The 18,286-nt window shown below is 44.8% G+C and overlaps 1 protein-coding gene across 1 annotated transcript in view; it reads left to right on the top strand.

The window, feature by feature from the left end:
- Window positions 1-14,535, top strand: part of GRHL3 (grainyhead like transcription factor 3) — a 30,722-nt gene extending 16,187 nt beyond the window's left edge. The window contains exons 12-15 of the mRNA XM_036746620.1: window positions 1,782-1,870; window positions 2,824-2,909; window positions 6,867-6,931; window positions 14,421-14,535. Of these exons, the coding sequence (XP_036602515.1) occupies window positions 1,782-1,870; window positions 2,824-2,909; window positions 6,867-6,931; window positions 14,421-14,535 (355 nt within the window). The remainder of the gene's footprint in view (window positions 1-1,781; window positions 1,871-2,823; window positions 2,910-6,866; window positions 6,932-14,420) is intronic.
- Window positions 14,536-18,286: the final 3,751 nt, after the last annotated feature.

Consider the following 18,286-nt stretch of genomic DNA (forward strand, 5'->3'; position numbering starts at 1 on the left):
ATGAAGAACATAGTTCCTATTATTTCTCTCCTCCTCCTCCCCATTCCAGTACAGTGCTCCCTCATGCACCCAGCTCCCCCTACACAGGCCCATTTACAAGCCAGTGCCTGGAGCTCCTTCTTCCCAAAGAAGGGACATGGGGACAGCAATGATACTAATGATTCTACGACTCATAATTCTCCATAATGAAGGAAATTAAATAAACAAAAGGGCATTTATTGAGCACCTACTGTGTACTCAACGCTAGGCCAAGTACTGGGGATACAAAGTAGGGCAGCCCCTGGACTCTCTTCTGATTTCTCATGGCAGTGTGGAGGTGACCCTAGGTTCTGCAAGGCCATGCCAGCCCCAGCTAGAAAGGCTCGGAGGACCACACCAGGAATGTACTTGTTAATCTGTCATTTAGGGCCCAGCCTCCATAATTGCATGGGAGCTCATCATTTGACACTTGGCCAGCAGGGCATGATTTTTTTTCTTTGCCATGGGAATTCATTCATTCAAACATTTATTAAGAATACATTATGTGTTAGGCACTGCGCTAACAACATATGAAGATGCCCCCGACCCCCACCTCGCTAAGGCACGGAGGGGCTGCAATCTGTATTGGTGGAGGGAACGGCCACAATGGTAAAATAGAAAGAACACTTATCATTGTTATAACAATGACAGATATGTATGTATGAAGCACCTATTGTGGGCAGATATAATCCAAGGTCCCTTTAAGGCTGACCACCTTTGCATGCAACAGCCCCAGTGAGAGGAGGGCGTGGGCCTCAACCACAGAGCTGGGGACCAGATTTTCCTTTCTCATTGAAACTCCCCCAGTTTTTATTGGACTTGTTTTATGTGAAAACTCAGCTAATCTCTGGCGAGACAACCTCTTGTAAAAACAAACAAAATAGCGAGTCTCCGAGATGGCCTGGCAGATGGGGGATTGGCTGGCGGCTTTGTGAGACAACCTGGTGCTGGGGAGGGATTCCTATCCACCCCCCCCATCAGTCCATTCTTTCTGAGGGCTGTTATGCTCAAAAGCTATCACTCATTCATTCCCTTATTCATTCCTTCATTGGAGAAAGATTTCTTTAGTACTATATGCAAGATAATTTTTTTAATAAATGTATGCACATCTGCAGAACACTGTGCTAATTTAATAAGATCTGGTCTGTCCCATCCTTGTGGAGCTTATGTTCTAGAAGGCAGGAAATATAGAAACATAAATACTTTCAATATGCATTATAGGACATGGGTTTATTGGAGAATGGTTCCCTGAACCACTACTGGGACCTTTTCCCTCTACTGGCTGTTTCTTTAAGAGACATAGGATCTCCACCCAGGTTTCTTAGCCTGGGGTCTGTGAGCCGATTTTAATATTTTGACAGCTACATTTCAAAATAATTGGTTTCCTTTGTAAATTTATGCATTTAAATACATGGGCATCACCAGAAGAGATACAGGACAAAACAAAAGTTCACAGAACCCCTTGTCTACAACATCCAACCTCCCAGGTCACATTTCAGGGGTTACTGACTTCTCTAGTACTGCCCCACTCAGAACACTGGCTTTTAAATCTGGGTCCAGTGGTGCTGTCTGGAGGGACCCCAACTTCATGCTTCACACCAGTCACAGCAATATGTCAGCACAGGGCAGGACCAGCCCTGCTCTTTGTCTGGCCCCTCAGAAATCCACTCAGTAAGGAGCCAGCCCCTTTTCATGCAGCTTCTATGTCTGGTGGCTTGTCACTCTTTGCTGACCTGGAGCCCTGTGCCTCTCTGTCCCCTCAGGCTGCCTCTGAAACGAACCTGTTCACCCTTCTCTGATGACTTTGACCTTCTGCCACCCAAGCAAGCAAAAGAAGATGATCTCCAGAGAGGTAGGTGGCTGTTCCCCAACTCCACCCTCACCTCCCACCCCAGGTGCCATCTAATAGGATCAAAGGGTTTACCTCTGAGGTCACTGAGCCCAGTCCCCTCATTTTACAGAGGAGAGAAGCAATGCCCAGAGATGGGCGTCGATTTGCCCAGGGTTACATAGACGAGTTTTCTGACTCCAGCCCCCATGTTCTTTCCAGCATACATGTTGACCTGTGCCCCATCCTCTAAGAGAATCAGGATGAGACAGCCCCTGGAACCCCTCCAGGAGGGGCCGACATCTGATATGAGAGATGAATAATAAATAAAGACCTTCAACATACAGCTCTTCAAAGCTTATAGCGTGTTTTATGAACATGACTGCATTCAAAAAAGGTGGGACAAATGATGTTATTCCCACTTTAGAGATGAGGAAACAGGTTCAGAGAGAGGCAGAGTGATTTGCCACACTCATACTGTTAGCAGGTGACAAACTCAATCCTACACTCAGATCTTTTAACTCCAAGACCAGTATTCTTTTCGCAATACCTTTCAGTCTTCCAAGAAATGTGTCATGCCCCTGGCCATGAGGGCAATTCTGTCTCCAATGGGTGACCATTCTTCAGGGCTTGGACTGACAATGATAGCCCTGCTTACTTCCCTTCATTCTGGGCCTTTAAAAAGTTTAGAAGGCTCATGGTATAGTGGAAAAGTATTGGATTTGGGGTCAGAAGATGGGTTCAAATCCCAGTTTTACAGCTTGTCTTTGATTTGCCCCTGGGAAGGTTGATTAGTCTCTCTGAACCTTGATTCTCTCCCCATAAAATGAAGGTGCTAGAGGGAACTAGATAAGCCTTAAGATCTCTTCTAGCTCTAAATCCACTCATCCTATGCTGGATCCCGCCATGTCTGAGATTATATCGGCCTCATTCTTCCCTCTCATGTGAACTAAAAAGCTGCTTGCTGTCCTTTGCAGTCTTGTTATATGTCCGGAGGGAGACAGAAGAGGTATTTGATGCCCTCATGCTGAAGACCCCAGACCTCAAAGGGTTAAGGAATGCGGTAAGTTCCTTTCAGGTCTTCAATTTACTTGGGGAACGGGGAGCGAGAGAAGATGGTCCCCAGGGAGCTTGGATAAACATGGAAGGATACAGGCATCTCCTCCTCCCAAGCCTCTCTTCTTTCCCAGATGATTAAATGAGGAGATCTGGCTTCCTTCTTCCTCCTCTATTAGTCTTCAAATTTGGGGGTCAGAAGGCATCCTAGAGAATCGAGTGTTAGAACTAGACATGATCTGGAAACATCAAATGTTAGAACCAGAAGGTGATCAGACCATAGAAGAGACCCCAGGGTCATAGATTTAGAGCCGGAAGGGATATTGAGAAGCCTGATTCCAAGTCCAAGCTCCCTCTCAAAAGAGGGAGTGTTAGAGCTGGGAGAGCCCTTAGAACATGCAATGTTAGGGCTAGGAAGAATGTCAGAACTAGGAGGGGCCTTGGAACATGGAATGTTAGGACTAGAAAGGGCCTTAGAACAGAGAATGCCAGGACTCAGAGGGGCCTTAAAGACTATCTGGTTCACTGTCTATCTCAATCAGGAACTCCCATCACCACATTTTTTTAAAAAAAAATTTTCACCACATTCTTGATACGTGTTTTTCCATCTTCTTATGAACACTTCTAGTGACAGAGAACTAGCCACTTCCAAAGGCTACAGTACTGTATTGTTGGACCCTGTACTGGACAGAAAGTACTTATTCCTATACGTGGAGCCCAAATTGGCCTCTCCATATGTTCCATCCCCTAATCCCGCTTCTGCTCTCTGGGGCCAAGGAATATGCTGATAATAGTTACCATACCTTCCAGGCTCACTCCGTTGTCTCCCTTCCTCCAGGCTAAACATTTACCAACTGTATTCCACACACATTTCTAAAGTGATCTATAAGACACAGACCCTAGACATGGCCATTTCCTTTGCTCGATACTGATATGGCATGGTTGTCAAGCCCCCCACCCATACTGATTACTTTCACTAGATATAGACCACCTTGTCAGGTTCCTTCCTAAAATGAGGCACTCAGAGGACCCTCCAGCTGGGCCCCCAGGCCTGAGGCCCTCCTTCCTCACCAGCAATGCTCAGACCAGGGCTGTGGTGTCCAGACTTTCCTTCCAGACACCCTGATTCCATCAGTAAATCCTGAAAGCCACATTTGCTTTTTTTCCTCCCCTCTTTTGGTCTGTCACATACATTACTGACTCAGGTTGAGCCAGCAACCCACTAAAATCCCAAAAATGTTTTTATATTTTCGGCTATAATGAAAAAAGCCAACATCTCTCTGATCCTATCTAGGGTCCATTAAGGTGAAACCTGAAGCCCCAGCTTTTCTGCAGCTCTCCCTGTTCCAGGGGGATTTGGGGATCTGGGTTGCAGGGGGGACACACGAGGCATATTTCTGTGATGTTTATCTTCCTGGCTGCTATAACATTGGCTCCTCAGGAAAAGCACATGCTGTAAATTCTCCATAATCTGATGGCTGCTTTATGATGGGCCAGTGCCTTTGTTAGCCTTACAAACCTGTTTCTCTGTGAGATTTAACAGAAATGAAACTAAGTGCTCTTGAATAGACTGACATGGAGACATCCACAGGGCTTATTCACAGGGCTCAGCATGAGGAAGGACTTTCCAAACTGGGCCCTCCAACCATGGGATGGGCTGCCTCAAGAGCTAGTGAGTTCCCTGACCCCGGAGGTGTTCAAGCTGAGTCTAGATGACCATACTATGGAGAACATTCATCCATCAGGCAAGGGATTGAATTTAATGACTTCTCAGAGCCCTTCGAGACTAGCTGTGGACCATGGAGTGTCCCTGGCTGGCTTCCCTGTCTGTCACTCTGAGTCAGGCACTGTGTTAAGGACTAGAGATGCAAAGAAAGGCAAAAACAATCCCTGCCCTCAAGCAGTTTACACTCTATTAAGGGAGAAAACCTATAAATACATAGGTACATATAAGATACACATAGAGCTGATAAAAGGTAACCTTAGAGGGAAAGGTAACGTTAGAGAGAAGGGATAGGGCCAGCCAGGAAATACATAGGTACATATAAGATACACATAGAGCTGATAAAAGGTAACCTTAGAGGGAAAGGTAACGTTAGAGAGAAGGGATAGGGCCAGCCAGGAAAGGATTCTTGGAGAAATCAACAGCTCTGCTGAGTCTTGAAAAAAGCTAGAGATTCTTAAAAGGGAGGGAACATTCTAGGTATGGGAAACAACCTATGTAAAAGCATAGCACTAGGAGATGGAGTTTTGTGTTCAAGGAACAGTAATGTAGGTTAGTATGTCTGGAGCCATAGTGTATGTGGAAGGGGATAACGTGTAACAAGTCTGAAAAGGGAGGAGGGGCCAAGTAGGAACGGAAAGGGGCTTTAAATAACAAGCAAAGCAATTTCTATTCAATCATGGCAGTAATAGGGAGCCTTTGCAATTTATTGAAGGGAAAGGAGAAGATGTGCTAGGCACTGTGCTACATGCTCCTCCTCCTCTCCTCCTTCTCCTCCTCCTCCTCATCCTTCTTCCTCTCCTTCTCCTCTCCTCCTCCTCCTTCTCCTCCTTCTCCTTCTCCTTTCCTCCTCCTCCTTTTCTTCCTTCTTCTGCTCCTTCTCCTTCTCCTCTTTCTTCTTCTTCTTCTTCTTCTTCTTCTTCTTCTTCTTCTTCTTCTTCTTCTTCTTCTTCTTCTTCCTCCTCCTCCTCCTCCTCCTCCTCCTCCTCCTTCTTCTCCTCCTCCTCCTCTTCCTCCAATATTACATCATTGCATTTTATTGATTAGGGGGAATGATGTGATGAGACCTACACTTAAGCAAATTAGTTTAGCAGCTCAATGAAGGGTGGTTTGGAGAAGAGAGAGACTTGAGACAGAAAAACTCATTAGAGGGTTAATAACAGTAGTCTGGGTAAGAGATGTTGAGGGCCTGAACTAGGGTAGTAGCTATTAAAGTGGAGAGAAGGGTACAAGAGATAGTGTCAAGTTAGAAAAGACAAGATTTGGAAATTGGATGGATATGTGGGGTGATGGGTTGACAGCAAGTTTGCAAATTTGAATGACCAGGACAATGGTGGTCCCTTTGGCAGCACCTGGGAAGTTCTGAAGAGGCCAGCCAAGGAGAATTTAATCTAGTTATACTCTCACTGTCTCTCCTGATGCTGAGGGAAAGCTGGAGTATGCAGTGACAGAAGTGAAGGAATATGGTTCCTCAGCTGTCCATATCTACTTCATCACAAAGAAAAGGTCCCAGGCTAAAGTCTAAAGAAGTTTCTGCTCTAGAAACATCAGTCCTCAGGTTACAACCTGGCATCTCCCTTGTTCTTGCATAATACATGGGTGAGGCTGAAGAAGACCCTTCCAGCTGGGGCTCAGGCATTCCCAAACATTTTGCTGCAGTTACTGACTTGGGCTAGTGTCATATGAATATTACAGAAGCATGAAAAGTTATACCTAAAATGGGCTTTGGAGCAAAGAATGTCAGAATTGCAAAAGATCAAGGTTGCTCTGAGCTCTGACATTCCATGTTCTAAGGCCCCTCCCAGCTCTGACATCCTGTGTTCTAAGGGCCCTCCCAGCTCTGACATCCTGTGTTCTAGGGATCCAACCTGTTCTAAAGTTCTGTAATCCTATGATTTTACCTCTCCAGTCCTGACTTTTCTAATGGGCAAAATGGAAGTCTTCATTTTATCTGGAAGGAATCTTACAGACCATCTATGGAAGATTTGCCCAGGGCCACAGGCCCTACCTTTCTCCCAGGCTTATTCTGAGATTCCAGGAAGATAATGGATGTGAAAGCTCTTTTAAAAGGCCTAGCACACTTTACAGATGTGAGGCATTATTGTTATTTTTAAATGGTGGGGAAAGTCTACTTCCCCCACTCTCCCTGCCTTCCTCCCCCCTCACCCCAAGCCCTACCTCTGGACTGTTAAAATCTGGCCTTGGCATCACGCAAATGAATTCCTGGCTGTTCTCTTGCAGATCTCGGAGAAGTATGGTTTTCCTGAAGAGAGCATTTACAAAGTCTATAAAAAATGCAAGCGAGGGTAAGTAAGTGCATGCGGGGAAATGCTGGCACTCACTTGTCAACAGTCTTTGGCCTTAATAAGGTTGTAAATCAGAAGTGGGTCCAGCCCACTGGTGGGACCCAAGGCACAAAGGGCTTCCTTGTGTCCAAGCATGTGGAGTTGGTGTCTTTGTGAGTGCCCTGCCTAGGTAAGGGTTCTGGGAGGGAAGGCAGTAGGGAAACAGCCCCAGAACCCTCAAGAGAATGGGCTAAGCTCATCCTCCACCCTCACCCAGTCTAATCATCTAGCAGAAAGAGAAATAGAGTCAGGCACCCCAGTTCTGCCAGTCACCACCCATGCGACCTGGGCAAGGTTTCTCTGGGTCTCAGTTTCCCTATTTGTAAAATGAGATGACTCTTTAAGGTACTGTCACCTAAAGGACTCTTAGCTATTAGTGTTCTCCCCTTGTGCCCCCAAATTATCATGTACACACTCAGTACATTTTCATACTTTTGCACCTATGCTCTAATATCTCATGTTCTAAGGGCAGGTCCTCAACCATTTTTCATTTGGTCTTGTGTCTTTCAAATGCCTACAGTTTAGGGCCATCTGTAGAGTAGGTGCTTAATAAGCACTAGTTGAAATAGATGAAATTCCAGGGCCAGCATTCTATGTACTGAGATTCCTCCCAGCTGTCATTCCATGTTCTACGAGCCCTCCCAGCTCTGACATCCTGTGTTCTAAAGCCCTCCCAGCTGTCATTCCATGTTCTACGAGCCCTCCCAGCTCTGACATCCTGTGTTCTAAAGCCCTCCCAGCTGTCATTCCATGTTCTACGAGCCCTCCCAGCTCTGACATCCTGTGTTCTAAAGCCCTCCCAGCTGTCATTCCATGTTCTACGAGCCCTCCCAGCTCTGACATCCTGTGTTCTAAAGCCCTCCCAGCTCTGACATCCTGTGTTCTAAGGACCCTCCCAGCTCTGACATCCTGTGTTCTAAAGCCCTCCCAGCTCTGACATCCTGTGTTCTAAGGACCCTCCCAGCTCTGATGTCCTATGTTCCAAGGTTCCTCCCAGCTCTGAGATCTCTTCCAGCTTTTTTCTTACATTTCAAAGTTCTGAGTCTGAGTGTATGAAGGACTGGTCTCAATATCTCCATGTGCTGAATGCATATGGTAGCCTGCCGGGCCAGAGTGTTTATTAGAATAAGAGTGTGTCTATAATAGATTTTTTTCAGTCTTCAGGAGCTTGTCCCCACGCCCATTCCCCCCATTCTACGTAGGATACAGCAACTCTAGAAATCATTCTGATGGGAGCCCGAGCAGGACAATGTCAGACAGACAATGAGGAATGGTACAGGGAGATAAAAGCTGGTTAGGAGAGCCTGCCTCAGCCCAATCTGTCAAACTCTAGCTGAAAGAATTTGGGAGCCTAAAGGCTGACTGGGGGGCTCTTGGAGATAATGCAGTGCAATCCCCCTCGTTTTTTACAGAGAAAACTGAGGCTCAAGTTACATGGGCAGTATGGGAAACCCAGGGGAAATTTGACCCCAGCTCCTTTGACTATTGGCAGGTGTTGAAAGTGGACAAGGCACTGGCCTCTGAATCAGGAAGACCTCGGTGCTAATCTTGCCCCAGATATTTACTGGCTGCATGTAGCCGGGCAAATCACTTAACCTCTAATCAGCCTCAGTTTTAGCATCTGTGAAATGGGGATCATTATAGCTTTATAGCACTGACCTCCCAGGGTTATGATGAGGATCAAATCAGATAACATACGGAAAGTGCTTGGCAAACCTTAAAGTGTTATATAAGTGCTGGTTATTATTATCATCACCGCTAGTCTTACAAAGTTCCCACTCCACAACTGTGCTGGTTTCCTCCCAGGGATCCTGTGAGATCATGTCAGTTGGGACAGATACATATATAACACTACCTGGAAAATCCAATAGACAATCAGAATTATTGGAGTTTAAAAAAATGAGACACCTTTGTAGACAGACTAGAATCTTCCATTCTATGCAAGGCTTCTTGTGTACACCCAGGTACAGTTTGGAGTGGCAGAGGAGAGGTGGGCGGAGAAGGGAAGGACAGGAGCAGGAGCACGGGACTTGGTGTCAGGGGTCCTTGGTTTGTATTGTGACTAGGACACAATTGGCTGCATGACTTTAGCTAAGTCACTTCCCCTCTCTGAGCCTCAGTTTCCCTATCTGAAAAATGGGAACAATACTGTTTGTGTATCCTACCTCGGTGGGCTTGTTATGAAGGAAATACTATACAAACCTTGAAGAACTATAGAAATATAAACTGTAAATATGGACTATAAGATTGTTTAGGGAACAGAGAGGAGACCAGTCTGGCTTTGGGGGGAGAGGGGAGAGGAGGGGGAGGTTTCATTCTATAGAGTAATAGGACTTAGGGTACACAGTAGGTATTTAATGAGTGCTTTTTGAATTGAAAACTACATTGGGGCATCAGCTGACATCAAATGTGAAAATGAATACAAATTGCTTTGTGAACCTGAAATTCCCATATAAATGTCAGTGTTATGATTACCTGCCTCCACCTTCCCTTTCTGCCTCCCCGACGGCTTCAGTCAATGTTCTCTGCTTTTCTGTTGAAATTCACATGTACTGAGCCAGGCGTCTCCCTCCCGCCTCCTGGGCCTCCCCCAACCCCACCCACAGCAGGGGTGGGCAGGTCTGGCCTCCTTGGAGCCCAGCCAGTGTCTGGGAAGCAGCAGTCATTTCTGCTAAGCCCCAATTTGCCGTCATTATGTGGCGGCTGCTGATTGGGGAATCATTATTTATGAGCGATTAACAGTAAATAATACCAAGTGGTTAATTGAAAGACTCTTCCCCACCCATCCCCAGTTCTGCCTGGACAATGGCCCGAAACTGAGATCTATCTCCCTAAATTCCTCTCCTGGAGGATTCTCTGCTCCCGCCCCCCACCCCCCTCAGCCCCCCACCCCCAGCAGCATTGTACTCTTTTACTTATTAATAGCCCCTGGAAGGAGCCCAGGAATTCTGCCTCCAGACATTGTCTGGGCCTTTTCCTTTTAGAGGTTTTGTGAGTCCCCCTTACCTCACCACCGCCCCCTCCCCATAATGTTCCCTGGGCTGGGTCTGAGGGCTGACAAAAGGTGGAGGGGATGGGCTGGGCAAAGGCCCTAACCACCTGTGCCTCTTCCTTCTGACCAACCTTACCAGTGCAGAGAGAGGACACATTAGAAAATTGATAACAGCTCAGGCATAGAATAGCCTTTTTCCTACCTACAAAAGCAAGTGGAGGAAAGAGGGCAGGTGAGGTTACGTCCCATTTTACAGATGAGGAAGCTGAGACTTGAAACCAGAAGTGCCCTGACCAAAGTTACCTGGCTGATAAGGGATGAGATGGGGAAATTCCGGGTCTTTTCATAATAATTATGGCTCGTGTTTGTATAGTGTTCAAAGTTTATAAATTGCTTTCCCCACAACAACCCTGTGAAGCATAGATCTGGGTCTGGGAGGGCACTCAGAGGCCAGCTAGTCCAAATTCCTTATTTTGCAGATGAGGAAACTGAGACCTTTAAAAATTACAAATTACACAGGTAGTCAGTTTCAGAGGTAGGGTTCCAAAATAATTGCTCTGCCTCAAGAGCCAAAACTCTTTCCACGGGCATTGAATGGCCTCCCAACAAATACCAGTGTTGCCCTATTTTGTAGATGAGGAATCTGTGGCCTTACTCATGGCCATGTAGCTGGTAATTTTGTAAGCTGGGATTTGAACTTGGGTCTCTTCGAACCCATGTGGTATGTTTGGGGTTTCTTCCCTGGGCCGCGTTGTCTCTTCACGGAAGAGTTCTCAATACGTCTGTCTCCCCCCATTCGTCACCATGACGGTCCTTGTCACCACAGACCACAAATGGAGAAAAGAAGTGTCCTAAATAAGGGAGGGGGGCTTCATGGAGGCAATCAGCAGAGCAGAATAAGGATGAGGATTTAGCAGATAAATCAGATCCAATTCTGGGTTCTGGCTATGCCACTAAATTGGTGTATTACTTTTAAGGTGTATTACTTTTAAGGCATACGACTGTTTAAGGTCTCAGTTGTCTCATCTGTGAAATAGGAACAATTACCACTGCTGTACCTGCAGGCAGGAGGCAAGATTTCTTGAGATCTCTTCCAGCTCTAAGATGTATGATTCTCTAATGAGCTCATCACCAGGGGCCCTGAGAATGGCTCTGTGTGTGTGTTTTGTTTAGTTAAGTTTCGGTTTTAAACTGGGGCTCCCGTGCTCACTGGAGCTGAATCAGAAGCCCAGCTCAGCACTGAATGCTACCTTGCCCCAACAAGCCCAGAGTGACTTTCCCTTGTTTCTTCCTTCTGACTTCCCTACCAAAACTCTCATTGTTGGGGGCAGGGTAAGCAGAATCTTTGGCTCTCCACAGCAGTTTGGAGCATAAAATGTGGTGGATTCTGAAGAGTTCTCAAGGGAGAGGGCATTAGTAGTCTGGGAGGCTCCTGGAAGTCCAGTTGGGAGCCTCCCTCCCCTGTCTACCACCTGGAATGTTGGCAGATTCATAGGATTTAAAGTTGAATGGGCCTTTCGAACACAGAATGCCTGAGCTGGAAAGGTATTTGGAAAAATCAGATGCCAGAATTAGACTAAAATGTCAGCGCAAAATACCCATAGAAGAGAGAATGATGAAAGAGGCCTTAGATTATAGAATTAAAGCTGAGTGAGACCTTGGGACATAGAATGATAGAGCCAGAAAGGGCTGTTCAGAGAACACAGAGTGTCTAAGTTAGGGAGGATTGCAGAACATGGAGTGTCGGGCTTAGAAGAGAGAATGTCAGAGGCAGGAGGGACCTTTGGGGTCATTGAGTCCATCCCCCGTATTTTCATAGGGATTAGGGTCACACATTTAGAGCTGGGATCTTATCTAGTCCAATGCCACATTTTACAGTTAGGGAAAGTGTCCAAAGCACTTGCCAAAAGATATTTGCCATTGAAGTGCCAGAATCACGATTTACCCCCACATCTTCTGACTCTAAATTCAGTATTCACATCACTACACACACTACACTGCCTCTTCCATCTTTCCCTCTAAGGAGAGGACAATTACAGTTCTTGACCATCTGAGAGGGTGGATTTAGGGTGTGTCTCTTGGAAGGTTCTACTGAGGCAGGAACACCTTTCCCAGCTTGTAAGAATTTCTAACTCTAGTTCTGAGAGGGCCCTGATTGGGCTACTTCAAATGAGCAGATTAGGAAATATATCCCCCCAGAAATGCTTTTCTGAAGAGGCCTGGCTGACTCCCCACCCTTCCCTGGGCCCAGTTCTCTCTGTAATCTGATGAACAGGAAATTCTAATAAATGGCCAAGTTTATTTTCATAAAGCTACACAGCAAGTCCTCTGGACAAAGAGAGATACCATCAGCTTTGCAAGCATCACTGAGTGCTTGGAAGATTAACTAATACATTGTTTTTGCTGGCCCCTGGCCAGGTTTTTAATGTGAAGTGAGACAGATAGTAGGGCAAAAAACGACAGTCAGGTCACACATTATGCTTGCTGTTGCTTTAGGTGCCGGAGTATTCATACACATCTCCCAGCTGAAAAGACCAGAATCACATTGTTTTCAGAGCCTAAACAAGGCGAGGTGGGAGGGAGATTGAAACTACAACCAGTTGTCTCCTTCTGGGGTTCCCCTCTGCCTGAGAAGGGACAGGTTGGGGGTGGGGAGGGAGAAGACTAGAGAGGCAAGGTTTTTACCTTTAACAAGGAAGTCTTGACAGAAGAGAATAAGCTCCTGCTTCTGTGATCCTCTAGAATTCACAAGGAAGCAATGTGGTTCAAAGGAAAGATCAGTTGGTTTGGTCCTCACAGGACCCAGGTTCAAATTCTGCTTCTGTTCCCTAGTACCTCTTTGAACTTGGACAAGCCACTTCCCTTGTCTTGGCCTCAGTTTCCACATCTGTAAAATGAGGAGGTTGGACTGAGTACATGGTCTCTGAGGTCCCTTGCAGTTCTAGATCAGAGACCCTGTTTGAATCCTGGCTCAGCCATTTTTAGTCTAGGTGATCACAGACAATAATCCCTGTGTCCTGAGCTTTCTCATCTGTAAACTGACAGGATTGGACTAGGTGGCTTCTGAGGTCCCTGCCAGCTTGAGATCTATGACCCTTTCATTCAATAACTCTCATGTCAGTGCTCTTGCTGCCTCCAAGCAGACAAAGAAGGCCATTTTGGCCAGAGGAGCCAAAGGCTCTGAATTTCACCAGGTCCCAGAGGCTCTCCTCTGGCTTTTCCCTACCCCAAGAACAGTAAGACAAAGAGTCCTCTGTGAAACTGACTGAGGAGTAAGTTTAAGTCTGATTCCGGGAAAGAAACTCCTCTAACTGGCAGTGATCAACCAGGATGCACATGGCTCTGTGAGCATTCTAACCCCAGAGACCTTCAACCCAGAGAATAACAGCTCTGTGGATGCTGCCAGAGATAAGCCTATGAAGGACTCCTCCATCCCCACAGCTCCACGGTTTGCTTAATGACTGGTTGGGGTTGAGAAAAAATTTCCCTACTCACTGGTCACCAGGACTGTATGATTCATCCTGCCCAACCTTAGGCCAATGTTGTCTAGTGTTTCGGTATAGCAGCAGCTCTGGTGGGAGCCAAGGGAAAAGAAAGGTCTGTACTGCATATAAGAGAACTTAATCGCATAACAGATCAAAATGGTTTTAAGCCACTGGTTTGTCAACAACTAACCAGCTCCATGGTCTTGAACAAGATCCTTACTTCTTCATCTGTAAAATGGAGGTGACAGTATATGTGTGATCTGCCTCCTTGAGAGAAGCAAAGCAATTTGAGAAACTTAAAGGGCTGCATAATGAGCATATTAAGCATTCTTGCTATTGGGATTGTTATTATTTTCTAAGATCCCTTCCAGCTCTAACATTCCATGTTTTAAAATTATTTCCACCTCCAAAATTCCATGTTCTGAGGTCCTCTACCACTCTGTTATGCTATGTTCCAAGACCCTGCCCAGCTCTGATATTCAGTGTTCTAAGGTTCCTCTCAGCTCTAACTTTCTATATTGTAAGGTTCTTCAGACCCAGGTCTGACATTCCATGTTCTAAGGAACCTCCCAGCTCTGATATTCCATGGTTTAAGATCCCTCCCAGCTCCAACATTCTCCATTCTAAGGTTCCTCCCAGCTCTGACATTCTATGTTCTAAGGGCCCTTCCAGCTCTGACATTCTGTGTTTTTAGGTTCCTCCCAATTCTGACATTTTGTGTTCTAAGGTCCCTCTTAGCTCCTATATTCAATGCCTCTATGGCCCTACAATTATCCAATTATTAGGTTAAGGCAGTTGTGCTCAGTAGTCAGGAGAGCCATCCACCTGATGAGACCCCAGAGAGGGAGAAAAATATTGGGAAAGGGAGAGTTTTCACACTTAAGAACCTATGGAGCTCGGTTATTCCCAGCTTTAGATCCCTTTATAGTACTTGAACCTTGACACTGAAGTCATTCCATCTCTTCTTTTCCAGGATCTTGGTGAACATGGACAACAACATCATTCAGCACTACAGTAACCATGTGGCCTTCCTGCTCGACATGGGAGAACTTGATGGCAAAATTCAGATTATCCTGAAGGAGCTCTAGGGCCGCAGCATTGCTCTGTCCTTGAACCTATGGGCCTACATTTGACTCACAGAGCCAGAACGTAGCCCAAAAAGCCCAACACAACCTCTTTCTTCGCCTCAGTGTTCTCACTTACTTGAATGCACTCACCTGGGAGAGAAGATGCTCAGTCTTCAAAAGCAGCCTTTGCAGCTCCCAAGGGGAGCCTTTTCCTCTTTGGGGTGCTGCTCAGTCTTTGATTCCAGAGACATCAGTCATCCCAGGTTTCAGACTATTTCCTACCCCACTCTTGAGAGCAGAACCTTCTTGCTTCTTGCACTGGGGCCACCCAATTATGTCCAATGGCAAGACATTTTGGTTGGAATATTGATGGTCTTGGCCTCCAAAGCCACTCTTCTGGCATCTCACATTTGTCCAGACAGAAGAACAGGGAGGCAGATGGGGAAATTCCATTCATGCAAGAAAAAGACATTTGAAGCCAGACCCAGCCAAACCAGGACACACGCTCCCCACCTATCATCCGAAACCAAAGTATAATATTGTTGCTCTTAAAGGAGGACACAATGGGATTCCTGAGCTATTATTTGTTGCTGGGTCATTCTCTGATGCCAGGGTCACTAATTACCTGGTCTGTGTTGCTACTTTGTTATTCCTCGATGCCCTCCCCCCTTCCTAACTGAGGCCATGCTGCTCTTTGGTGTTGTTACAATTCATCGTTGCTACATCATTTAAGATCATATGCCTTGTTTGGTACTGTATTGATATTAGCATGGTGTTACTACTTAATATCAAGTAGGTCATTGCTTGATATTATGTTGCCATTTCATACATGCTAATAGTTGTCGCAGCATTGTTTGAAACTATGTTACTGGTCATAGTGACATACAATGTCATGTGCTGCCGTATTTTATTGGGTACTGTTATTATATAGTGATGCCACGTTAATGTGTAAAACAGTGCCTATTAGCATGGTGTAACTACTTAATATCAAGGTGTGAGTTGCTTGATATTAAGTTGCCATTTCATACATGCTAATAGTTGCTGCCACATTGTATGAAATTATGTTACTGGTCATAGAAACATACAATGTCATTACTCACCATTCTGTCACTCTCTGAAGCCAGGGTCACTAATTATCTGGTTAATGTTATGTTGCTACTTTGTAACTCCCTGCTATCCCATTCTTAATTGAGGTCATGCTGTTCTTCGGTATTGTTACAGTTCATCATTGCTATAACGACACCTTGTTGCCTTGTTATTGGTTCGGTCTCTTACTAGAGTCTGTATTGCTACCAGACATCAAGTTCAACCCATGCATTTGAGTATATGTGGTAGATGCTCACAGTACCCTTTGTTGTTACCCAGTTACCAGTGAAGACAACTTTACTTCTTCCATCTCAGTTGCAGGTAATACATATTCCTTGGTACCATGTTGCTATTAGCATGGTGTTGCTACTTAATATCAAGGTGTGCGTTGCTTGATATTATGTTGCCATTTCATACATGCTAATAGTTGCTGCCACATTGTATGAAACTATGTTACTGGTCATAGAAACATACAATGTCATTACTCACCATTCTGTCACTCTCTGAAGCCAGGGTCACTAATTATCTGGTTAATGTTATGTTGCTACTTTGTAACTCCCTGCTATCCCATTCTTAATTGAGGTCATGCTGTTCTTCGGTATTGTTACAGTTCATCATTGCTATAACGACACCTTGTTGCCTTGTTATTGGTTCGGTCTCTTACTAGAGTCTGTATTGCTACCAGACATCAAGTTCAACCCATGCATTTGAGTATATGTGGTAGATGCTCACAGTACCCTTTGTTGTTACCCAGTTACCAGTGGAGACAACTTTACTTCTTCCATCTCAGTTGCAGGTAATGCATATTCCTTGGTACCATGTTGCTATTAGCATGGTGTTGCTACTTAATATCAAGTTGGTCCATGCTTGATATTATGTTGTCATTTCATACATGCTAATAGTTGCTGCCACATTGTTTGAAACTATGTTACTGGTCATAGTAACATACAATGTCATTTGCTGCCATATTTTATTGGAATTGTTATTGTATACTGATGCCATGTTAATGTATGAAACAGAGCCTGATTACACTTTTGTCTGTGTTATATATATATATGAAATATAAATATGTATTGTGTATATATATATATATGCAATGTTTTATATTTTTCATGGGGACATTTTTATCATTTCAAACAATGTGTTATTTCACATTTCTTGGATTTTTTTAAAAAAACTTTTTGTATTGTATTAGTATGTTATTTAGTAATAAAGGACTGGCTACCTAACACATGAGATTTCAGTATGATTTCCTTTTATAAATGTCTCCAGAAATTAGAGAATCAAGCAGGTGTCAGTCTCATTTGACAGCGAATCTTCTCTCTCTTTCAATCTGTCTCTCTATCTCTCTCTGTCTCTGTCTCTGTTTCTCTCTCTCTGTCTCTGTCTCTCTCTCTCTCTGTCTCTCTGTCTCTCTCTGTCTCTCTCTCTCTCTTTCTCTCTCTCTGTCTCTCTGTCTCTCTCTCTCTCTCTCTGTCTCTCTCTGTCTCTCTCTCTGTCTCTCTCTCTCTGTCTCTCTCTCTCTCTCTCTCTCCCAACCCATAAATGTTCCCCATTTTGAAGGCTGCTAAAGTTTTCTGGGGTGGTCAGGACAGAGATGTCAGACATGGGAAGATCGGAGGATTTGGAATTCCTACTTCATCCAAGCCCCACACACAAAGGGGGTATCGCTGTAGCTTTGACAGTAGCAACTACAAACACTTTCATCTCTGGACCTCACAGTAATTTTGTGATGGAGGGAGGGAAAAGACCATTATCCCCATTTTACACATGAAGAAACAGAGACCTAGAGAAATGAGGCCTAAAATGAGCATTTCTATAATATCTTAAGTCCTATCAATCACTTTCCATGCAATAATGGTGGCAGGTAGGCAATAAAAGTATTATCATCTCCATTTTACAGATCAGGAAACTAAGAAGTAAAGGGACTTGCCCTTGATCACACAGCGAGTAAGTGACCAAGCCAAAATTTGAGTGCAGGTTTTCTGACTTCGGATCCAATGTTCTGTCCACTATAGCACATAGCCTGTCCAGGAAATGTAGCCCAAAGTCTTGCCCATGTAGCTTCAAGGGTCTGGCATAGAGGCAGAAAGCATAGGAGAGGGAAAGTAAGGGGATCTGGGTTCAAATCCCAATTCTGATATTTATTACCTTGCAGTGGGACAGTCACTTTCCTTCTTTAGGCCCCCCTTTCCTCATCTGCAAAATGAAGGTGGTGGATCTCAAAGGTCCCTTCCAAATTCAAGTTGTTAAAGGATTTCAGACTGAAAGAAACCTTAGAAATTCTCTAGTCCAACTCTCTTATTTTACAGATGGGGAAATGAAAATCCAGAGAAGTATCTTTGCCCAAGAACATTTCAGGTTCTTCTAGCCTGGGTGGCAAAGATTTATAACAATGTGTAACCTTTGGCATGGCAGCAAAACCATTAGCCTTGGAGGACCTGGGTTCAAATCCTGCCTCTAATATTTTCTAGCAGGTCCCTTAACCTCTCAGTTGAAGCTTCCTCATTTGTAAAATGAGGGTGACACTCGTCCCTTAGGATTGTTGTAGGTATTAAGTGAGATTGTATGTGTGTGTGTATATACACATAGACCCACAAATACATACCTATGTGTGTAAATTTATGTATATGCATAGATGTACATAGTACCTTACAAATCTAAAATTGCTATGTCTGTTATTATT

This window comes from Trichosurus vulpecula, chromosome 2 (genome assembly GCF_011100635.1).
Source record: "Trichosurus vulpecula isolate mTriVul1 chromosome 2, mTriVul1.pri, whole genome shotgun sequence".
NCBI classification, from domain to species: Eukaryota; Metazoa; Chordata; class Mammalia; order Diprotodontia; family Phalangeridae; genus Trichosurus; species Trichosurus vulpecula.